General features: G+C 48.0%; 2 protein-coding genes across 2 annotated transcripts in view; one reads left to right on the top strand and one right to left on the bottom strand.

The window, feature by feature from the left end:
* The window catches only part of CUX2 (cut like homeobox 2), a 235,672-nt gene extending 219,916 nt beyond the window's left edge, over nucleotides 1-15,756 (bottom strand). The window contains exon 1 of the mRNA XM_081287918.1: nucleotides 15,400-15,756. Coding sequence (XP_081144044.1) covers nucleotides 15,400-15,462 — 63 coding nt within the window. The 5' untranslated portion in view covers nucleotides 15,463-15,756. The remainder of the gene's footprint in view (nucleotides 1-15,399) is intronic.
* On the top strand, nucleotides 6,537-7,011 carry LOC308645637 (HIG1 domain family member 1A, mitochondrial-like). Its single transcript, XM_081287917.1, has one exon. It carries the CDS (start codon nucleotides 6,625-6,627, stop codon nucleotides 6,904-6,906), a length of 282 nt encoding a protein of 93 aa, XP_081144043.1. The 5' UTR covers nucleotides 6,537-6,624; the 3' UTR covers nucleotides 6,907-7,011.
* Nucleotides 15,757-24,900: the final 9,144 nt, after the last annotated feature.

The following is a 24,900-nucleotide window of genomic DNA, read 5'->3' on the forward strand; positions in this document are numbered from 1 at the left end:
ACTAGCCATAAGATTAGTAATACAGTAAGCCAGAAACAGAGGGCAATGAGCAGTCTGCTGAGCCTGGAAGGTTACAATGGGGACTTTGCCTCAAAAGCAATCTGAAGCCATGAGAAATGGTACTTGGCAGGATTTTAAGTAATCTCACCAGCCGCTGTGTGTCAGCAGAGTCAGGAAGGCCAGAGGCAGTCCAGGAAGACACAATGGTAAACTGAAATCCATTGCTGGGGGCATGGGCCTAGTGCCAATGGTGGGAAAGAAGGTAAGGGGTAGGACACAGGGGGTCTGTAGGAGGGTTAAAAAAAAAAAAAACAGGATTTAGTGACAAATTGTATGTGAGGGGCATGGGGGAGAGGGACAGTCTGGGCAGCTCCCAGGTTTCTGTCCTGTAGACCTGGATGGACCTAAGATGGAGACCAGGTGAGGTCAGTTATAATTGGAGACATCTTTAACACAGGCATTCAAAAAATGTCAACAAAGTGATTTTTTTCTTAAAAAGAAGAAATGTCAAGAAAGCCGTCAAGCTGACAGGTCTGGAATCCAGAGGTAGAGAATGGAGAGTCGGGGTAGTAGTGGTCATGTGAATAGAGAGAAGGCCACATAGGGGACCAAGGGAACAGAATGAGAAAACATGGACCTCAGACATATTTAGAGGCCAGCCTAAAGGGAATGGGCCTGAGAAAACACCAAGAAGTGGTGGCAGGAGGTAAAATGAAGAGAACACAGTCAGAGGCCTGTGGGTGCTCCGTGGGGAGAGCGGTGAGTGGAGGTGCAGAAGGAGACAGTGTGAGCAGACATTCTAGCAATGTGGCTGAGCATGGAGGAAAGAGGGTCTCTCCATCCACTTTCTTGGGAAAGGAAGTGCAAGACTCTTCCCTTTGTACACACTCTGTGGAATGGGAGGTGATCCAATAGAACATGTGGGACCCTTCTAACAGGTTCTGAGTACCACGTGGAGGTCAGATGCTGCCATCTGTGCTGCACAGGGACACTAGGGACATAGGGACACCCTCGTCCAATAGTAGCCTAGAGACCAGCCATGCTCACCTCCCTGTCCACAGAGGCCCTGCCCCAAAAATCTCTCCCAAGTACCTTGATGAATTCTAATCTGCTACAGGACACAGCCTGGTTCTTCATGGATCTTTCCAGGGACCTAGGGAACAGTGGTTCCCATGGGATCTTCTTGGAGGCAGACCCCTCTGAGACCACCCACCCACTGAGAGCATCAATTTCTCTCCAGCCCAGAGCCCTCTGCAGCAGACCTCTACCTATTTCACAGGCCTATAGGGTAGGTGGGTGGGTGGGTGGATGGGTGGGTAGACAGATGAGTGGATGGGTGGATGGGTGGGTGGATGAATGGGTGGATGGGTAGAGTGATGACAGTATGGATAGATACACAATGGATAGGGTTAGTCAGTAGGAATGGGAAAGTAAACAGCTGGATGAATTACTGAGTGGTTGGAGACAGATGGATGAGTGAGCAGATTTATGAATGAACAGATGAGAGAATGTTGGTGGATGACGGGTAGTGGGTGGACAGATGGTAAGGAGGTACTCACCAGCCTCTGCTAGACTTCCAGTCTATGGTGATCAAGGATTGGACAAAACTGAAGGTAAGGAAGGTTGTCTATTCTGTACTCTAGCCCACATGCCCCTGTAATTCCTCAGGCAGACATCCCATATCATCTCCACATACGGAAGTCAGGACGTGGCCTCCAGCACAAGGCACCCCATGTAGCCTGGGTCAAACACTCATACCATCTTGGTCATCTCATCTTTTCATGGCCCTTCCTAACAAGTGGTACCTGGGAACACACTAGAAACCAGGCCCCCTGTGACCAGGGAGCAAAGGTCTCTTCTCAGATCATGACCCAATCCCCGCTCAACCCCTTGTATGGGCTCTGCACACCTTTCCCCCACTGCACATCCACCATGAAAGACCTCCAAGCCACTGCACAGGAGAGCCAGCCATACCCCTCCAAGGACCTGCAGCCTCCACCCTGCTCAAGGCTCAGGTGCATCTCCATGACATTTTTCAAGCTCCCAGCCCAAATGCTGCTAGTCCTCTATACACTTAGAGGAGTGCCACTGCCACTTCTAAGACCCCTCTCTGAGCAGAGATCACAATATCCAGTTTGTCACAGAAGCTCCTTTCCCTAGTCTCCAATGCTCCCTCCCTCCCTCCCTTCAATGTTCCCACCCAGGCTGAACCTAATGAGACCCAAACATAAACTGGATCTCACTTCCTCCCTGCTTCCAACCTCAATAACGTCCTATTTCCCTTAGACAGCACCTGAATCCACCCGCTACTGTGGTCTTCAAGGGCCTGACCCACAGGGACCCGCCTTCCACTCGGGATTTGTCCCCTCCCCTCCCCTCTGAACCCCACACTCTGGCCTCCCTCCAGCGCCTTGCTGTACAGGCTGAGTCCCATGTCAAGGCTACAGGCTGCTTTGTGGCCATGAATTCTTTTGCCTGAACTTTGCTAACGGACTCCTCATCATTCAAGTCTCAAAGTCAGAATGTCACCAACCCAGGGTAGCTAAACACCATGAATAACAGGTGCCCCTCCATCTAGATTTCAGCACCCTGATCATTTCTTTCTTCCATTCTTTCCATTTCTGCAATTACACATTTATTTGTTTCATTTGCCCCTCTACACCAGCACCTGGCACTGTATTGGGCACAAAGTACAATGTTTGATAAAACATTTGCTATTTGCTGGATGTATGTCAAATTCAAGCAAAGACTCCAGCCATTCTGTCTGGGTTTGAGTCCTGTGTGACCTTCGTCAAGTGAATGGGCCTCCCTGGACCTCAGTTTTTTCGTCTGTCAAATGCAGCAACACTAGTGCTCACCCCAAAGGGCTGTAAAGATTAACTGAGAACATGGAGTACTGACAGAGCAAGGGGTACAGAAAAGTGAGGAGGCATCCCAGCCCAGGGGCCACTTCCAGATACAACCCTGCCCTAAATCCTTGTTGTCTGAAACCATGCCATGAATGAAAAGTTCTGCTGTGAACAGAAAGCGCTCATGACACCAGATACAAAGTCCAGAGTGAAGCTGATGTTGACCATAGGAGGTGGCAGGGGCTGGAGTCAGTGGTTTAAAAAAATCTAAAAAACTTTTTTAATAAAGCCTACAAGTCTATCTCCTTCCTTCTTTATCAACGACACGATTTATTGACCGGAGAGGCCATATTGACTAAATAAATCTTGATAATGACCACGGCAGCAATCAATACCTGCTTATTATCAGCCCAGGCCGAGAATTCCATCTTGCGGAATGTGGGCTGACGACAGGGGCACCATGAAGCTTGGGTCCAGGGGGTGCCCAGGATGAATGGGCAGGTGCCCAGGACAGCTGGGACTGCAGGGTGGGTGGTGCTCATTTTCCAGGTCAAAAACGGAATCATTATGGAGTTGTTAATAAATCTCCTCCCGCCTCACGTTGCTCAGGTTTTGGGGCAGGATACATTTCCATGAGCTGATAGTGGCAGATTGTTTTAGGGGCTTTTCAAAAAAAAGAAATTAAAGAATACAAGCATAGTGACTGCAGATGGGGACCTCTTATGAGAGGCACCTCTGGCACTAGTGGGGCAAGAGCAGGGATAGGGTAGCCAATAGTTCTGGGTCCTGCATTTAAGCCCAGGGGCCACTGCCTGTTGGCAATGTGACCCTGGAGCCCAGGCCTCAGCCTACCCAGCTGTAAAATGGGGTAGCAGAAGCTCTCCTTTCACATGGCTGCTGGGAAAACTAAGGAGATAATGTCAGGAGAGGGCTTTTTAGTCTGTCTGGCCCAGCATAAAGATGCAAGAACTACTGGTTAAAGAAACTGAGGCTCCCAGGCTTTTCTAAAAGCCCACCAAAGGCTTGCAGTGGAGAGGCCTAACCTCTAGACAGGAGCTTGTTTCTTATTTATTGAGTTAGTACTGCAGATTGAACCTGGGACACTTTACCACTGAGCTACAACCTGAGCCTTTCTTATTTTGAGATAGGATCTTTCTAAGTTGCTGAGGCTGGCCTCAAACTTGCAATCCTCCTGCCTCAGCCTCCCCATCACTAGGATGACAGGCGAGTGCCACTGTGCTCAGCTGGAGCTTCTCCATCAGGGACCAGTTCACTTGGCTGCTGGCCGCTGGCTCTCAGTAGACCAGCCTGGGTAACTCTGGCGCTTGGTGACACAGGCCCAGATTTAAGAGTCCTGTGCCCCTGGGGTACCGTGGGGGAATCTGCACCCAGCTGAAGTCCAGGGGAGTTTCCTTCATCTGATCCTAGCAGCCAGCCACAACAAGCCTCCAGGTTCCACCCAGATCTGGCAACCTCTGATTAACCAGAGAGGCCCCAGAGGTGAATGACAAAGAGTAATGATATCATAATAATGGTAATAATTAATGATAACAACACTAAGGGTGATAATTGCTGTCTGTGTTTGCTGGGGAATGAGGATGCTCCAACCATGTGCTAAGGACCTTTCCTCACAGTGTCCCTATGAGGTAGGGGCTGTTTACTTCTCATTTTGCAGACGAGGAGGCTTAGAAAAGTCAAGGAGATTGCCCAAGCTCTCCTGGTAAGGAAGCAGCAAGACCAGGGTCCTGTGAGGTCTGACTGCTCCGGGCCCACATTCATTTCAGGTGCTTCTCCTAAGGAGACTGAAATTCAACCAGAAAGGCCTTCACATTTTGATGATAATAATGATGACTGTTCATAAAGATAAGAAGCAATGATTAATCACAGTCACTATTTAGGAAAGGCTTACAGCTCACCCAGCCCTAGGCTGTGTCTAGTTGTTTCTCTTTATTTCTTACAACCTTGAAGAAAAGTATTTCTGTCTCCAAAAATTATAAAATAGAAGCTTTAGAGGCAAGGGCCTTGGTTTGCCTGCTCTGGGCAGAACTTGGCACAGCAGGAGCAGAATAACATTTAGTAAGAGTGAGTGGGTAACCTGCCATGGCAGCCCAGCTCCATTTTAGGCAGAAACACTGAATGCCCTCAACCTAGGAGGAAGACAGACTTAAGTCCTGGACTCCCACCAGATTACAAGTGAGAGCTCCAGGGATGCTCAGCAGGGAAGCCCCTCACCCCTGGGTCATTGTCCCAAGACCCCACCCCTTCCAGATGCCCAAGGGGCTCATCGGCAGGCCTGGGAATAAGGCATTGTCCAAAACATTACCTGGTCCAAAAACATTTGAGCTGTCTGAGACCGAGGCCACCAAACCATCACTAATGGCCCGCAGCCTGCCGGCAATTAATTAATGGATGTATTAATTAGGATGAAAGCCACCTCCCAGGCTGGAATTGGGGTCACCAGTTTCGAAAGCGAGACTGACAGAGCTAAAGATAAAACCTTGCTCACCGCAGGCCTGAGGCCCATGTCCTACTCCCAGGCAGGGGTGAGCAAATTTCAAGAGCCAGGGAGTGGTGAAGCAGTGGGGGCTGGGAGGAGGGGACACATGTGGCTGCACCCCAAGTGCAGGGGCAGCTGGTACCACACACTCTTCCTGTGGCATTCAACCACTCCATCATGCAAATGTTTATTGAGGGAGGGAGGCAGAGAGCAAGCAAATACATTAACAGACATCATGGCATCAATTGAAACAAGGGAAGGAGTCGAATCATTTTGGGAAAAAAAAGAGGTGTGGGACCTCCATGAAGAGGAGAAACTTAAGCAGAGGCAACAGGCTGAGGGGGAGAACTGTGGAGACATCACGCAAAGGGTCCTAGATGGAGAGGCCAATAAGTGCCAAGGTCCTGCGGTTAGAACAGGCTTGGTGTGTTTAACGAGAAGTAAAGCTGCCCAAGTGGCTTGAACAAGCAGGGGGATAGTGGCAGGAGAAAAGAGGGAAAAATACAGGGGGAAACTGGTGGGAAGGGGGTTCTGAACACATAGGACCTATGGGCCAAGTAGGGACAGGTCACCAGGAAAAGTGTTCCCCTCTTCAGAGTGGTCACTCCCAGCATCCCAACAGGACATGCCAGGGACCTCAACTGAGCATCTCCCAGGTTCTGGGAACAAAGGCAACAGAATCTCACTCCACTGTCAGTGGAGGGTGTGGTCCACCAAGAAGCAGACAAAAAGGGGGGATTATGTGGCAAAGAAATGTACCAGTCAAGACCAGCACCTTCCAGGGGGCATGGGGTGAAGGACAAAGAGAGGGCAGCAGGAGGCTGGTGGCTCCTGGACTGCCACAGATCTAGCAGGTGAGTCACAACTGTTCCAGGAGCTTCAGAATCCCTGGGTACTCAGCCATGGGCTTGGTTTCCAGGCAGGGAGTGAGGGCCAGTCACACTCCCTTTAGTCAGAGATCTGCAGGGCACCCTCTCATGGCCACCGTCAGGAGATACCATTACCACACCCGAGTTCCAGATGAGAAAATCAAGCCTAAGGAAGGGAAAATGACTTGCCCAAGCACACACAGCTAGGAAGGGGAAGGACCAGGATTTGAACCTGGCAGCCCTATGCACAGTCAGGAGATGGGATGAGAGCATTTTCCAATGGATCAGGAAGTGGACAAAAACCTTGTTAAGGGAATAGCCGCGCGGACGGGGCACACGGACTGGGTACACAAGCGGGTGCGGTGGTGAAGGGTTTTGTCGCTTTCGGAAGTTTCTTCAAACAATCACTATGTCAACCAACACAGATGTTTCTCTTTCTTCATATGATGAAGATCAGGGATCTAAATTTATCCGAAAAGCTAAAGAAGCACCATTTGTGCCTATTGGAATGGCAGGTTTTGCAGCAATTGTTGCATATGGATTATACAAATTAAAGAACAGGGGAAATACTAAAATGTCCATTCACCTGATTCACATGCGTGTGGTAGCCCAAGGCTTTGTTGTAGGAGCGATGACTCTGGGTATGGGCTATTCCCTGTATAAGGAATTCTGGGCAAAACCTAAACCTTAGAAGAAGAGATGCTGTCTTGGTCTTGTTGGAAGTGCTTGTTTTTGTTATGTTAAAGTTATATGTTTATGTCAAAAAATAAATCCCTTGAGTGGGTTCAGGCTGTAACACAGTTAAAAAAAAAAAAAAAAAAAAAAACCTTGTTAAAAAAGTAAAAACTATACCCAGGCTTTTTCTGGGGTCTGACAATTTACAAAGCACCCATTAAGAGATGGTTCACCAGGAGTCAGGTGCACAGTGTCTTATTTTACCCCCCTCCTTACTCCCAGGTGATAGATGGCAAGAAGGAGGAGGGGGCCCAACAGCCTGCTGGGCATCTGAGGCCTGCCTCTTTGCTTCTTTCAGGTGCTGCACAGGGAATTCTGCCCATCTGAGGGGCCTCACACATGCCACTCCCTGACCACATCTTTGAGATTTCTGCTGAGGGGACACTTCTTCCAAGAAACCTCTCTCTGGTCCCAGACTTGGGGACCCTCTGCCATCTTTGTCTCAGAATGCATTTCCAATGTCTGATCACACACCCTCTATCCAATGACATGTGTCTACCCTTCCCACTGTCCCTGGGCTCACTGTGAGCTGCCATCTTGAGTTCCCTGAAGTATCTCCCCTATATAGTTACTAGTTATATTACTTATTACATTTGTTATTAGTCTTATAATTATTAATCAAAGTAAGTTCTACCTTAAGTGGTGAATATATATATCTGGAAACAAAGGTAACAGTAATTATTATTCACTTTAACATCCTATAACACTTCTATATGCTGCTCCAGGTCTCAGCACTCCATATGTATTAACTCACTCCTCACAAGGATGCTTCAGGAGACGGCTACTACCATCATCCCCATTTTACATACAAGAAAAGTGAGGCTCAGAGAGGTTAAGTGAGTCATCCCAGGTCATGCAGCTGGTAAATGGCAGAGTTGTGACCTGAATATAGGCCACCTGGCTCCAGAGTCCACATTAAACGTCTTTGTAGGTGGAGAGGTACAGGGCTGACCCCTGCAGCCCACACCACACCTCCTCACAAACCTGGGCCCACAGAAGCTCCTAATGGACAACAGGCACCCAGGGAAGGTGTCTCCAGCAGTGTGGCCTTTGAGTGACAGCTCCACTAAGGGAAATCTGGCCCCCGCTGGGCAGCCCTGATGACCCCTGTGGTCTCCCCACCCACAGCACCCCACCCAAACAGTCAGCTGGACACATTGATCGATCATAATGGTTCCGGGGGAGCCATTCGGCCCGTCCAGTTTGAGCGATGGCGGCTTGCAGTCTTAAGCACTGTTGGGCTCCGGGCGTCTCGGGCAGACAACCAGCTCAGGCCAAAGAGGCCAAAGGATTGATTTTTTTTTTTCTTTCTTTCTTTTTAATGACAAATGTGTATTTGAGAACTGCTGTTTCCTTTGGCTGAACTCAAGGACAGCAAAGCGTGGGGGGCTGGGAAGGGCCCCAGCAGGTAGCCCTTGGCCTACTTTTGGAGGGTGACTAAGTTACTGGGAAGAAGCAGAGACAGTGGACTCTGTACCCCACTAACCACCCCTCTTCATGGGACTGTCAGGGGTCTTTTGGTTTTTCTGGAAACACAGGCTCTTCTGACTCCAGGCACTAGGGAAAGGCAACCAGTGACCTTGACCCTTCTTGGGATCCTTTCCACTGCTCTGAGCCTCTGTTGTGCCCTATGCTTGGAATGCCCTTCCTAGGTCTCCACATCCCTTTTCAGTGAGACCTGCGCAGTGTACCAGAATTCCTTATCTGTAAGTGACACTGGACATCTGGGTTTCTTAAGTAAAATCTCCCATGTTTTAAATGCTGACAACTTTCACAAGAATGTTTCTAAATATTGCACTAATCCAAACACATATGCATAGCCCCAGACTCAGCTCCCTGTCTGCAACTTGGTGGTCAGAGCTCCAAAAATATGAGACATTACAAGTAACATAGTAATAGGTTAGCATAGTAAATCCCCAAGAGAGAAGAGAAAACCTGCCTAGAAATCTCTTCAACAGCCTGAAAGGCCAGCAAGTTCCAGCAACCACTGTTTATCTGCCTTTCTCACCCCTCTCTCACACTCTAAAAATATCAGCAAGAAGAAATAAGGCACCTACAAAGCATTAACTGTGTGCCTCACGCTGTGCTAGACATGTCCATATTCAAAGCATTTTAATTTTCTTGAACAACTAGAAGGTAGAGACTATTACTAATCCCACTTAACAACAAAGAAAGAAAGGCACAGAAAGATTAAGGGACTCATCCAAGGTCACACAGCTGGTAGGCAATGGAACCAGGAACTGAAGTCAGCCGCAGCCCCTTCCCATCCTGGCTGTGTGTGCTTCCCTCTTGAGGGAAAGGGTAAAGAACTAGTTTGGGAACTGAGTTTGAAAATCAAAAACTTTAGCCATGCCATAGTCTGTATGGTGTCCATCACCTAGGCCAGTAGACCAGACTGATTACAGCAAATTACAGCCCTCGGGCCAGCTCTAGGGCCCTCTGCCCAGTTTTTGTAAATAAAGTTTTATTGGCACACAGCCATGCGCATTCATTCTTATTGGCCACGGCGGCTTTCATACTATAAGAGCTGAGAAGAGCAGCTGCAGCAGAGACATGTGGCCCACAAAGCCTGAAGTATATTATTATGTGAGTCTTTACAGAAAAAAGCTGCCATGTGTACCTAATGGCAGGCCAACATCGCCTGGTGTGTTCAGAGACACCACACCCCAGAAGGTTCTGAAGTCAAAACTCTCAGAGAAACTGCAGGGCCCTTAGAGTCCAGTGCACATTTGCATAGTGAAGGGGGAAAGAGTTGTGGAAACTCCCTTAACCTTCTTGAGGCTCAGTGGTCTCCACTGTGGGGCTAAAACTGAAAGTAATGAAGGAGCTAGCTCCACACAGATCTCGAGTCCCAGGCACAGGGAAGTGCAAGTGCAAATGTCCTGAAGTGGGAATGTGCTCGATGTAATGAGGGACAAAAAGGACTTCCTGGCTGGAACAGTGAGTAAAGGCAGCATGACTGCAGTGGAGAGATAATGGGGCAGATCTCAAGGGATAATCAGAAGAAAGGAACTTTAAGTATGATAAGAATATATTGTCCATATTTCTACAAAACACTAAAACGATTTTTGACAAGGGCTAATGGGGGCTTAGAAAGCAAGTATCTCCACCCTAGATATAACTGCTTATCTAAAAAAGAAGTGACTTAAAAGGCCAATATCCCCCTTTCCTAACAACCATGTGGGACTGGGGGAAGTCTCAAGGAGACAGCACGCTTTACTGGTGCACCAAGCATGGTGCCCTTCATCGTTATCACAACCTGGTGGGCAGACAAGACATACCCGAGACTTGGATATTGGACAATTCACTCCAGAGTGCCAGAAGCCATTCAGGCTCCTGGTTCTTCTCTCCCCCTGCCAATCCCCGCCACCTTCCCTTCATCATCCATATAAGCCACTGTCACAAATAAAGAGCATCAGCTCCCTTCCTGAGGGCAAAGGTGAACAGACCCCAATCCCAAGGCCAGGATTAAAGGCAGATCAAGGCCATTCCCTTCCCACACTCCACCTATGCCAGTACTGGCCTCTGGATGAGAGGACCACGAAGCAGCTAGAAAACAAGCCCTTAGACCGCAGCCTAGAGAACCACAGATTCTGGGCAGCCCCATCTACCATCAACCAGGTCCAAATTTAGCACCAGCTAAGGTGCTCGTGTTTGAAATCCCATCTGCCAGAAGAAAGGTTACCATGACAGAATGTCAAGTTCGAAGACAGAATTCTCTTTTTAAAAGGAGAGTTTTTTAAAAGGGGGAGGGAGAAAGAGGGGAAAAAAAACATCAGAAATGCAGCTCCCTCTAGTCAAAACAGCCCCGTGTTCACTGAAATAAGCTACTGAGATACTCATGTGCTTCTTCAGGTTCGTCTGTAGTTTCTCAATTTTCTCTAGTGAATTCAGGTATTAATAAAAGAAATTTCAACAACCCCAAAAGGAAAGCTGGTGTGGGATGAGACGCTGCTCAGATTTTCCCCTTGGCCTCCCACAGAGAGCCCATCTTTGGGAAGCAATTTCTGCCAAGTTGAAAAACCAGAATTTTGGGATGCCCAGAAAAGACTGCTGGGTACTTAAATAAAGATTTAAACCTGTTTCTAGCTCCTGCAGAAAAAGCCCACAGGGTGTGGCATGAAGAACCAGAGAGGCAGATGGAATGGGTCACTCCCTGGGTGGACTTAAAATAAGTGTCCAGGAATCTGAACAACTTGTCTGTTCTTATTCCCAGAGATGCTGCGGAAGGCCTGCCTCCCATCAGTCCTTCCTCTCCCTGTCTCCCCCGACCCTGGCAGCCACCAGCCTCATGGGCCTGGGCCAGGCCGGGTCCTGCCGTCTCAGGCTCCTGCTTCTCAGACTCCTGCCCCAGCAGCAATTCTATTACTTCAAAGTTTTCAAAGTTATGATTCCGCCAACAGGGCTGATAGCTTATTTACTGCTGTCATCTATAGAAAGAGGAATTTTGACACATTGTTAAATGATAGCACATTTAGATAAGTCAAGCTGTCAGAGGCTCTAATGGATGTCTAAACTCTCTGTGGCTGATATGTAAAATTTATGCACTTCAGAATATCATAAGGTTATAATATTTTAATCACATCCACGCTCTTTTCTAAACTTTGAGCAGGGAAAAACATTCCATCAAGCACCATCTCACTTCCCTGCCTCAAGAGAGTGTGCCCTCCTGGAAGTTTCTGCAAACCCCTTGGACAGGTGCAGCTTCTCTTGCTCGTCCTGTGGGTCTTGCTCCTAACTGCAGGCACCACAAGCAGAATTTACCTTTTCCTCCAAAACTTGGGCTGTGTGGTCCCAGCAGCCAAGCTCTATCCACCTACAAAAATGCAGATGCACAGCTGGACCGCATGTCCTCATCTGGACCGCATGTCCTCATCTGGACAGGGGACCCCAAACTCTTATTAGCTTAAGGAACCCTCTCCTAAGGAGAAGGAAAAGAGGGTCTGCAAGACTGAACCCAGAGTGTCATATTTTATTTAAAAAAAAAAAAAGTGGCAAAGGAAAGCAGAAAAAGAAAATCATAAAGGTATGAATCCGGTTATGACGATTATACACAGAAAAGCCATAAAAAAATACTGCATTAGTAATGTTCACCATAAAGCAATCTTATAACCAAATGAAATATGCCCAGCATTATCTTTGGATGGAAGTTTATTTCTTCTCGTTTCCTGAGCTGTTAGAAGCAAAGGGGGCTAAAACAGAGAAAGACAAGGCGGAGGCAGTTTCAAGGGTACCAAAGCGGGCCTACGGGGCAGATCATCACCTTTACCACAAGCTCATAAGACCCTAAGGCTGTTGACTGACCGCCCTCAGATGGAAACATCCCTGCTGTGCTCAGCTGCCCTAGAAGGAGGAATAACTGGACCACTTCCATATTTGAAAAATATGTGCTTCCAGAGGGCTGCATGCTGGCCTGGCCTAAGGTCACCTTTCTTGCCAAGATGGGTGGCACTGAGCATCACAGTCTGGCTTGGGGACAAAGGACCACCTTTGCTGCCTCAGCCACTTTACTTTCAGCAACCAGGCTGCAAGAAACCGTCCAAGCTGAACGACCAAAAATGAAAACCACACACCTTTTCCCAGGCAGCCAGGCCCAAGATAAGTGGGCCCAAATCTCTCAGCCTGTACAGGGCCCTGGGTGGGAACCAGTCCCTCCTACCTGCATTATGAGCCAGCAGAAGTTTGGGTTATTTCCCCTATAAGAAAAAAAGCAGGGAGGGAAAAATGAAAATACAAATGTGTAGGAGTCATTAGCATTATGTATCAGAGAGGATCCCAGGCAAAAGTGCTGAGGCTCATAATCCTTTTCCAACAAAAATGCCACCTGGGAGAGCACCCGGGAGCTGCACCAATGGGCAAGGGGACAACAGAACATTTCAGGATGGGGGTGGGGAGTAGGCAGATGTGCAGGCCTGAATGTTTGCATGCCACGGCTGCCACATTTATTTCTCTGTTCTCTAGAAGTGTGCAGCCTTTCAAACTCCCTGGGGGATACCCCTTCCACTTAATATCGATGTAAATGAGCTACCCCCCCTCACCAGAAGCCTTCATATTTTTTGGCAGACAGAAAACCATTGTTATTTGTAATGAATACTTCCTTCATGTAGACCCCTGCAGGGGGAGAGGTCTTGCCACCCTGTGTCTCCATCACCTGCACAAGCCTCCCCACAACCCCCATCTCCATCCTTTCCAGTTCAAATCAGCTTTACCATCTCAGCATCTTCTAAAACCCTAACAAAGGGTTCCCAGATGCGAGGGAGTCCAGCTGGAATCAAGATTTGGGTGACCTCAATGGCTCCACAAAAGACCCCTGAGCAAAGAATGAAGAGAATGAGGTTCAAGCACCCCAGCTCAGAAATAAGCTCCCTAAGTGCCGCACCCACCCCTCAGTAGAGAGCCCCTGCCTCTCCCCCACCACAGCCCCAGTTCTCTGGATTGAAAACGAGTTATCTAATGAAAATTGTGTTAACTGACATTCTGGCCAACCGGGAGCAAATACCAGTGCTGTAAATCTCACCGCGGAAATTTTTTCCAGCCCAGAATAACAATAGGACCCTGCAAAGGGCTTTCGCCAGCCCTTCTGGTTCCTCTCCTCTTGTCTGCCACGTTCTTGTCATTCCTTATGTTACAGAACATCAATCATAAATAAAGACGCTGTCCCCCAGCCGTGCCCGGGTCTCATTTACAAACATTAGCAGGGAATGCGATTACCATTGGCCTTCGTGCCAAGCCCAATGTGGCTGCCCAACACTCTCCCTCTCTCTTCCTTCCTCTATCCATCCCTCCCCCAACCCCCAGTCTTCTAGAAAGGCCACTTTGGTATCCTTTAAACCAGCAAGCACAGCTCACAGCCCTGCCTATCTCATCCGGCCACCAAACTGCAGCCCCAACTCGAGCAGTGAGGACCTGGAATTGCAAGGCACTCGCAGTTATTAACTGCATGCCTGAGTGCCCCGATTTTCTCTCCAGCTCAAGGCTTTGGGGGAGGAGGGGAGCCAGGAGTTGGGGGTTAGGAAGGAGGGAGACTGGGAAGCGGCCAGGAGGAGGGGGATGCTGGAGCCACTTATCAGAAGAAACTTAAGGAGATCTGCAGGCGGATTAAAAAAAAAAAAAAGTGGGTCCCTTTTTATCTCCAGACTGATGCTCTTGCATCTTCTACGAATGTCACGGCCAAGGCAGGACATTCTAATCACACACACACCCCTCCCCGCCCCCTTATCCGCACCATTTCCCCGCCCCTTATTCTCCTGCACTGGCCACGACTTTGAGACTCCAAGGCTTGGGGGCTTGTCAGGGACGTTCTGGGCACTCCCGGAAAAGAACAGAAGCTGGAGCTGTGCCTCCAAGGTGGGGTACTGGTATGCCCCCAGACCCTAGAGGATCCTGGAGGGCTGGCAGAAAACACCCCAAATCTGGGGGAGCCACACAGACTTACAGGAAGGAGAACAGGGTTACTGGGGTTCTGGAGGGAGTAGTCCTAGGAAAGGAAAGGTAAAAAGAGAGGAGGAGAAAGAAAGAAAGAAAAAAGAAGAGGCTGGAGAACGGAGAAAAGAGGGGAGCGGCGGGGAGGAGAAGCAGCAGGCAGAAAAGGGCGAGGGAATCTCCCATTTAAAAGTTCCCATGGGCCCAAGAGCCAGGAGTCACCTGCTCTGCACCGCTCCTGGCTTTGCACCGCCCGGGAGGCAGGAGCGCAAACTTGCGCACGCCTGGGCCCAACACCGCCCGTTCGTACCTAGACTTGGGAAGGGGACAGAAGCGGGGAAAGGCAAGAAGCAAAGACGAACCCCGAGAGCCCGGCCCGAGAAGAGGTCTGCGGCGCAGGCTGCCAGTCCGGTGGCGGCGGTGGTGGTCCCCGGTTGGCGGCGCGTCCGGGCTGCGCAGCCAGGAGGGCGGCCGCGGCGGTGGAGGTGCCGGCGGGCGGCGGGGCGTGAAGCCGCCTCCTCGCCAACCAGGCTGCCTCCTCCTCTCCTCCTCCTCCTCCTCCTCCTCCTCCCTGCCCGCCAGCTCCCTCCCTCCCTCACCGAGCCCCAGCCGGGCGCGGACAGGCACACGGAGCGCTCCGCGGCCTCCCCCAGCGCCGCGAAGTTGGGAGGCGCGCAAAGTGCGGCGCTCTGGGGGCGGCTGGGGGTCCCGCCAGCAGCCCCCAGCCGGGGCCGCAGCACCCGCCTCGTTCGGCCGTTCGGCCGCCGGCTCGCTCCCTCGGCCGCGGGCTCACTAGCGCTTCTCCATGGTCGCGGCGGCTAATCGATGATTGAACCGAACAAAGAGCAGCGGCGAGATCAATTCCTAATACCTATCGATGGGCAGCGGGCAGCCGAGCCCTAGCGAGCCCCGGCAGCCGCCGCCCGCCGCCCCGGGGCGCCCGCCCGCTAGCCCGGGGACCTCCCCAATGCGCCCAGGGCGCGCCCGGGTTCCCCACAGCCGCGCGGCCGGCGTTGCCCGCACTAACCTGGAGTCGCCGTAGATCAAATCGCTTCCAATATTGAAACATCGATCCCACATTGGCGGCCATCTTGGGGGCTATTCGAGACGCGCACACACAAGAGTTTGGCTTTTCTCAATGGCTGCACTCAATATCCGGGCTGGACTCCCCCCTGCCTCGGGGCCGCCGGCGGCCGCCCGGGCCCCGCGTGCCGCCGCCCCGGGCCCCTCGGGCAACCCCCGGCCTCCTGCCACCCACTGCCCCTCGGCGTCGCCGCTGCCGCCACCGCCGTCGCTGGGCCCCTGAGCCGTGCGCCCCCCCCCCCGACCCCCGGAGGGCGCGGGCGGAGCGCGCCGGGCGGGGAGCTCGGTGCCCGCCCCAGGGAGGCAGCCGGGGATGGGGTGGAAGGGGAGGGGTGGGGGAGAGGCAGCCTCTCCGAGAGGCGCCGGCGCCGCCGCTGCCCTGCCTGCAGCCGGCTCCCGGCCCGCGGAGCGCTCGCTGCATCCCCCCCCCCCAAGTCCGGGGTCCGTGTGCCGCGCGATTGCACTTGACTTTGGCTTTTTGCAAACTTATCAATACTGACGTAACGTGCTGATCAATGCGAAGGGAAGTTTGGGGAGGGGGGCTGAGGAAGGGGGAACAGGCGTGCGGGGCACCTACTCCCCCCTGCACCTGCCCGCCTGCTCTCAGCATTGCATACTTAAAAAAAAAAGTTAATAGTTTGCAAGGCATTTTTTTTCCTTTTGCAATGGGAGCACAGACAACACGTGCCTTGGGCTGCTCCTCCGCCAGCTAAGCTTAGGATCCAAGGGGTCGCAGTTTGAACTTGGGGTTAAGTAGACGCTCCAGCGGGCTGGCGGGTGGGAGCCGCCCGGGGGCGCCACTGAGTCATGGGAAATGTTACCGCCTCCCGCAAGCATTATGTGGTTATTATTATTGGGGGGGATGTTTTCCATAGCTGGGCGAAGGGGAGAGTCAGGTCCTTTACAACAGGGATTCCTATCATTGTTATTACTTAGGGGATCTGCAGTCCAATTATAAGAGCTCCTCACAACTCTGCAATGGGAGGCCCTTTTACAGTAGTGATTATTATTGGAGGAGGTTCTTAGCCAACCCTCTGGAGGGCCTTGTCCCCTGGCGTGCTGTCGATCATTACTGTTATGATCTTGTTGAGGGGCCCTAGCCCTGCTGTGAGGGCTGTGAATCCTTAATGGTTATGGAGGTTGTGCTATTGTTATCGTTATTATTATCCTAGCCTAGTTGGGGACTCTAGGTCCTTTGCAACATGGAGTCCCTTTATTAAAACTGTCTTGGGGGGGGGGGGTCTTTAGACCTCTAGGGAAAGGTTCTGGTTCTCCTGCAATTCCTCCGACTCTAAAACAACAGGAGTGACCAGGTTTCTTGTTTTGCATTTTCCCCTCCCTTTTTGCTTCCTTGCAAGCCAGAGATTCCTAGTTCCCTCCCAGAATCTCACCTCCAAGGAGAAGCTGATACTCTCACCTCCCTCCATCACCAAATCATTTAAAAATTTCCCCTGACCTTGGGGTCATCTTCCTTTCATTAAACGCCCCTTCCTCAACTACTCCACCACCTCTACCCAAAAAGGGGGGCATTTTTTCCTTTTGCTCTGATCAAAACATTTGGTTTTATGGACAGCAAATGGAAATTATATTCTCTTTTTATGACCCAGCTTGGACTTCTGACATCACTCTTGGTCTGGGACAATAGATCAATACAGCAGGTTATAAAAAAGATAAAGTTTAGAAGAGTTGTAAAGGAGAGAGAATCATGATGGATATTTTTGATGATTTTCCAATATTTGTGTCTAGCAGCACGTGCTTCAAGGCAATTAAAGTTTTTAATGTAATGTAAATAATTGTTTCATAAATGCTTTAGAAGAAGGTGTGATCTTTCTGAGCAATCATTGAGCTGTTTAAAAAATGTACTGTGATTTAAACAAGGTATGGTATTTCTGTTGCCATCCCCATACATTTTCTTCGAGGTCTGGGCAAATATATTAATGCAGGAGTTGAAAGACTCATAAGACCAAATGTACAGGGCTCACCAAGATGTAATGAATTAGGCCTAGTTAGCAATTCCGAGTGGCCTGTTTCCCTGCCAGATTAAATTGCACGTGATGCGTGGTTTATCTCAGCTCTTGATAACTCCACGTTTAAATTACAGCTCTCATTCTGCAAAATGAATTTAGGGAAATTTCATAACTATTGCATTGCAATTTTTTTAAATGGCTATATTTTCCCGTGAGCATCTGTAAAGCTTACAGCTTCCCTGTCTTTGAGTCTGTTTTTAAAAGACCTGTAATAAAACATCTAGAATGAGTATGAAACCCTTCCAAGCAATGTTTAACAAACCAAGCTTTTTATTATAAGTTTGGGTTGTATTGTTTAGTTTAAAGTATTGGGGACTGAACCCAGGGGTGCTCTGTCACTATATCCCCAGCCCTTTTTATTTCTTATTCTGAGACAGGGTCTCACTAAGTTGCCCAGGCTGGCCTTGAACCTGGAATCCTCTTGCATCAGCCTCCTGAGTAGCTAGGATTACAGGTGTGTACCACCATGGCTGGAAAATAAAAGATTATTTAACATTTATGTCTGACTTTGCAGCAACAGGACATAATGACATCATGTACCTCCTGATATGATATACCTAGAAGGACATGCCACTTCTGTGATATTCTCAACAAAAGCGCATAATCCGAATCTAAATGTGGAGAAATAAGACAACCCCAAATGGAGGGAACATTCTACAAAATAAACAGCCTGTTCCCTTCAAAAATGTCAATGTCACATTAAGCACACAGAAAGACTGAGGAACTATTTCAGATTAAAGGAAGCTAAAGAGATTTAACAAGTGATTAAAACCCATGAGTGGGGGTTTTTTCAACAAAGTGCATTAATTAGAGCCAAGGGCAAACTTAGAATAAAGCAAATAGATTAGATAACAGTATTGTATCAATTTTAATTTCCTGATTTTGATCATTGTACTATGGCTACGTAACAAAATATCCTTGTTTTCAGAAAACACACTAACGTACTTAGGAATAAAGGGACAGACCACCATGGATGTGATTAACTCATACACTACAGATGAAAATAATATCTACCTATCTATATAGAAAAAGTGATACACAAATTTTGCAAAATGTTAACATTTGCAGATTCTAGGTGAAGAGTAACAGCTATTCTTTATACTTTCCTTGCAACATTCCTGGGAATCTGAAATTATGTCAAAATTAAAAGTTAAAAAGAAAATATAAATCTAGATCTGATTTTGTTTCAGCTATTAAGGACCAGTGGTCCTCCAAATAAAAATTCTGCATGGAACTTTCCTACTTTCCTGACTGAGGTAGCCTGCACCTTTGACCAAGAAGGAAATTGCCACAGCAAACATGCTTACCACAGAGCAGCGAGAAAATCCAATAATTCAGATTGTTTTAAGTCCGTGATATTTTTAAATGACTTAATGCAGTGAGTCTCTGAAGAATTCCAACAATTTTAATGGTAGAAACTTGCAGTCCCACTGAGGAATGGGTTGCTACATAAATACTGAATGATCGTGTCTTTCTGTCTGAGCTGAAACATATTAGCTTTGCTTAGTGGCTTATTGCTTTATTCACAAAATAAATTTCAGCCGTCTCTCCCCACCATATTCCAAGCGCATCGTGAGCCTGTGCCTTATTAGATGTGGGGGCTTATATTCCAAAGGCATCTGTAACAGTCTCAGACTCAGCAATAATGAATTAAGCAGTTAAGTGTTTACCCCCTAATAGAGTTAGCTGGGGAAATGATACTATTATGGGTGGTCCTTAATGAAAGATAGTAAGCCAGGAAATGCAGACTTTTTCAACAGACAATGGCCTTGGATTTGAGAACTAAAAGCACTAAAATTTTAAATTTCTTGTGGAAAGCCACTTTTCAGGTTCTAAGCACATTCTCTGCCACAAACACATATATATCAGATTAAAAAAAAAAAAAACCCTTAAACAGGTTCCTGATTCCTAACTCTGAACGACCCACAATTCAAGATGAGAATTATGAAATTATGATGGAAAAGAAGTCACCATCTTTTGCAGAGGGCAGTTGGGCAGTCTATCCTGAAAGCAGAAGCAGCCAGAGAGCTAGGATCCTTCAGGAAATTCATAAACTGTGCAAGAATCCCAGGGAAGATAATGGCAGGTCCTTAGCCACAAACATAATGATATGCGAAATCCCCAGCATCAAAGCTGAAACAAAAGAAAACGTCCTTCGGTGGCTCTGCATTGCCCACCGCAGCTGCCAGGCAGGGAGAAAGACAACTTAGAGACTCCAATTGCATCTGGAAGAACCAACAACCTAGCAGAGAGTAAGGGATATAGGATGTCTGGTGGACACCTGCAAGGTGTCCTCCAGGAGGCTAGCCCACAATCAGGTCCATGGTCCAGGGCTGACAGGCTACAAGCAATGGACTGGCATTTCCTTATACAAGATACTGAAAACCACTACCATTATTAAGCACCTACCGGTTGTTGGATGCTCTATAAATAAATCATTAGCATTACATAGTGGGTAGGAGCTGTGGCTATGAGTCAGATTGTCTGGGTGTGAATTCCAACTCTGCCTCTTACAAGCTTTGTGACCTTAGGCAATTTATTTTACCTCTCAGTGCCTTGTTTTTTATTGTTGTTGTTGTTTGTTTGTATGTATGTGTGTAACTGGTGCTAATGATCAAACAAAGTGATCCTCATCACTTTGATAAGATACTGTAAATGTAGTTTCTGCTAGCTTTCATTACTGCTGCCCTTGCCATGGACAGGACTGGGGTCAGTTTTCCCACAGTGCAGATGGAAAGACAGGTCCTGAAAGAAATGGCTGGTTTGTGGTCAAAGGGCCAGAAACAGGACCATATCTAGGTTCATTCACAGACAGGTGGGGCTCTTTGCACTTGAGGCTGCTCTGCCTCTGCTGGGGAGAATAGGCTGAAAAGCAGAGTTTCAGAAAGCCAGGCCTACAGCCTTAACCATGTGCCAACTCTCAATTACCACTCAAATTGCACAGGAACAACACAAGAGGGACAGGCTCTCTTGGCCTGATTCCCCTCTAATGTCTGGGACTAATTAAAGGGATAGTTGTGTATTCCCTGTGCTGATTATACTCCCTGCTCCACCCACCCACCCCTCTACCTGCTGACCCAGTGGCCCTTGCTCTCTGGCTCTATCTTGGATTTGCTCAAGGGAGCCCTGTCAGGCACTCAGAGAAAGGAGAGGAAGGCTACTCTCGGGCAGTCTGTGCAATGACTGCGTAAGTCACCCCACTACCACCACCCTTGCTGTGCTGCTGCTCCCCTGCCTTGGCTGGGTCCTGGACCAGCTCCCTCTCCCTCCCTTCAGGTCTGGCTGCACCTGGTGCCTCAATATCCCCCTACCCACCTGTTTAGAGTGGTGCTATTAATAATTACTCAGGGGGCGGGGTTGTGGCTCAGTGGTAGAGCGCTTGCCTAGCATGTGTGAGGCCCTGGGTTCGATCCTCAGCACCATGTAAAGATAAATAAATAAAGGTATTGTGTCCATCTACAACTAAAAAAAAAATTTAAATAGTTACTCAGAGGCGAATTGTCTTTAAATGCAAGTGTTTGAGACTAATCATCAAATATAAACAATTAATGAAAAAAGTGTTGGGTGTGCAGGAGCACTGCAACTAGCATTCAGTACACACTAATTAAACACTACAAGCAAATCATACAATCCTAGGGCAACCATGAGCCCCAAGATACCTCCAATGCCATATGACTTCTTAGTCAAAGAGCAGATGTTGACCTTGTCTGGTGGTTCTCTCCAGCCAATGGCTGGATGTCAGGGAATGGTAGAGTCAGTCCAGGGATGGATAGCAAGGTGGCCAGTCTCACCAATGTCCTTGGAGCAAAACTCTTCAGTGTGGCGGGACCAGCAATTTAAATACAATGTTAAGTTGGTGGTATACATTGGTGATTGGTTATTCCCAGTGACAATGTTCATTGGTTATGTCCAGTGAGGTGATGTAATTGAAGCTAGGCATGTTCTTTGCACACATCCCTGGAGCTGTGCTCCCTGTCAATTGTAACCAGTCATTGTGAAGCATGTCTATTGCTAGTGCCCCTTACAGCTCTTTATCAATTGCAAGCATACATGACTAAGCAGTCCAATGGCTGCTGTTCCTTATGGCCAGCAACTTAGTGAATCCCAGCATGTCACAGCATGTCTATGGCAGATGCTCCTAACACTGCCTCGCCAGAGTAGTGCCACCTCAAACTCAGGGGAATAAGTTCCAAGACCCCCAGTGGATGCCAGTGGAAACCCCAGATGGTACCAACTATACATACTGTTTTTTTCCTATATATAAATGCTTTGATAAAACTTAATTTATTAATTAGGCACAGTAAGAGTAACAAGAATAACTAATCAGGGCTGGGGATGTGGCTCAAGCAGTAGCGCGCTCGCCTGGCATGCGTGTGGCCCGGGTTCGATCCTCAGCACCACATACCAACAAAGATATTGTGTCCGCCGAGAACTAAAAAATAAATATTAAAAATTCTCTCTCTCTCTCTCTCTCTCTCTCTCTCTCTCTCTCCCCCCTCTCTCACTCTCTCTTTAAAAAATAAATAAATAAATAAATAAATAAAAAGAAATATCACACTAAAAAAAATAACTAATCATAAATAGAATAATTATAACAATACTCTGTAATAAAAGTTATATAAATCCAGTCTCTCTAGAATTTTCCGTTAATATTTTCAGACCTCAGTTGACCACAGATTACTGAAATTGTACAACGTGACACTGAGGACAAGTGGGTGTCCTGTAATTGCTTTATTAAAAAGTCCTATCCGAGTGGGCCTGCTGGAACCCCAACTACCACACCTCCCTCAGAATACTATTAAATTGTTAAGATGTGTTGTTTATTTAAATGCATTGAGGCACATATTTACATGTGTCTTAGAACAATATTATAGAATATTCCCATCTTTGCTTTAAATGTGGTTCTAGGAAAAAAATCAAGAAAAACTAGATATCAAGTGGTTCAGACTTAGTTTTGGAAAATGGGCTTAGAGGCCTCTTACAAGTTCCACTTTGTGTGTGTGTGGGGGGGGGGGTGCTGGAGATGGAACCCAGGACCTTGTACCTGCTAGGCAAGTGCTCTACCACTGAACTACATCTACCACTCAGCTACACCCCCAGCCCTTAATTTTTTATGAGCATAAGTTAACTTTTATCATCAGAAATTGTACGGTTGGGGGCTGGGGAGATGCCTGGCATGCGTGGGGCACTGGGTTCGATCCTCAGACCACATAAAAATAAAATAAAGATGTTGTGTCCACCGAAAACTAAAAAATAAATATTAAAAAATTCTCTTTCTCTCTCTCTCTCTCTCTCTTAAAAAAAAAAAAAAAGAAAAAAGAAAGAAAGAAATTGTCTGGTTGGAATAGAAGGGTCTACTTCCTCCTGGGACCCTGACAGATATCTCACTCACTGGACATATCTATAAAAGAAGATCTGACATAAATGGAGAGATTCCATGTTCAAGGGCCAGAGGACTTAACAGGTTGATGTTAGCACTTCTCAGACTAGTCCATAAATTTAAGGCCATTCCAATCAGACTCCCAGTGAGAATTTTCATGGAACTTGATAAGCCCATCTTAAAATGCTTATGAAGAAATAAGGGTCAAGCACAGTTCAGGGAAATCTGAAGGATAATAAGAACTTTTCTATCAGATATGAAGACTTGTTATAAAGCTATACAAACAAAGAGAGTGAGGCAGAAGAACAAATAGACCCACGGACAAAAATGAAAAGCTCAGAAGAAGAACAGATTTGCACAAATAGATGACAGCAACATGAGAGAGGAAATGATGGATTTCATTTCCAATATGATGCTGGGCAAACTGGGTATCCACGTGGGAAAAATACAATCAGATCCCTGACTCACACCGTACATGGGACCAGCTCCAGGAGCAGAGGCCTGTACACCAGAGTTAAGGAGATTCAGCCTGCTCCTTTCCCAACACTACCCAGCACTTCAACTGAAAACCTGGATAAAGTTGCCTCCTCGATACCATGTCTTTTTGTTTTTTAGGCATCCTAATAGCTCTAGTCCTCTAATAGACCAGGATTCTTTCCAGAACTGGATATACACCAGAACCAGGACTAAAATTTTCTTTGACTATCCCCAGAATAAGACGCCATTTGGCATTTGGCAGCTTCCAGAAGATTTAGAAACATTAGCTAGTTAAGTTTCTAGAAGCCTGCTACACACTGGCGTGGGCTCTTCTTCAAGCATACAAAGGCCTACCCCAAAGCAGGAATCTGCCTCCCAGTTCTACATCCCTATTTCAGCAGCTTAGAGTCTAAATCACACAGTGGCAGAGGTCCTCAGAAACAGCCACCAGGGAACCTATTTGGCTCTGTCTCACCCGGATCCCACCATCTGACCTGAGCAGCATCTGTCCCCCACTGTCCCCCAGGGCAGCCTCTTCTGTGCTGTGAGAGGACCTGAGCCCTGGACCCACTCACCCAAAGAAAACCCCATGCTCCAGACCCCAAAGACTCCATGGAGAGCATAGCCCATCCCTGCAGGTTCTCTAGGGGCAAGGCACAAAGGCCTCCTCCTTGACATCCCTTTTGATTCTTTCTCCAAAGTTCCCTTCATCAGAGTGGCTGTTCCAGTCTCCATTTTTAAACTTTTCCCTTACAACTGCTCATTCCATCTTCTCTAGTGCATCACTCACTCTGGGTTTTTCTCCATCTTCCCAGCTCCTTCTCCCTCCTCCTTTGTTCTCCTCTTCCTCCCTCTTTTTTTTTTTTTTAATCTAAGGTGCTCATTTAATCTAGTCAGCAAAATAGGCCATGAGCCAATGTGATTTGCAAGCCGAGTGAAAAAATGTGCAGCCTTTGGTCTTGGGCTCAGGCATGAGGGAAGGGAATGAAGAGGACATTAGACAAATCAGAGCCAGTGGGGTGGGAGGTAGAGGAGAAATGTGTCTACCACCTGCAGCCCGCCCAAGTCACCACACTGTCAGGCTTCTTGGATCTTCTGGTTTCCCAGTTCTTGGTTTCCACAAACCCAAAGATAAGCCACTTGGCCTCATAGGACAGAAAAACAAGGACAAATGCCCACATTTATGACATGCTTTCCATGAGCCCAGCTAGCTCCAGCTACCACCTAATTTACTCCTCACAGCACTTGGAGGTGTTGCCATTTTCCCCCTTTCATGACTGAAGAAATGGGAACTCAGACAAGGTGAGTGATTTGCCAAAGATCACCCTCCTGTGAGGCACAGAGCTGGGAGTCAAATCCTGCTGTTTGATTCCAACTCAAGTCTTTGACCTCTGACGCCATCCCTCTCCTTTCCTCAAGTGCCTTCAACTCCTCATGGAATATCCAACTTGCTTCCCGGCTGATGAGGGGCTAGGGGGTACACAGGGCCCACTGCCTCTTGCACTCAGTCTCCAGCCATTCTGATTGAAACCTTAGGGACCAGGATGAAGGTTCCAGAAGC

The sequence above is a fragment of the Spermophilus citellus genome (genome assembly GCF_964194105.1).
Source record: "Spermophilus citellus genome assembly, chromosome: 3".
NCBI classification, from domain to species: Eukaryota; Metazoa; Chordata; class Mammalia; order Rodentia; family Sciuridae; genus Spermophilus; species Spermophilus citellus.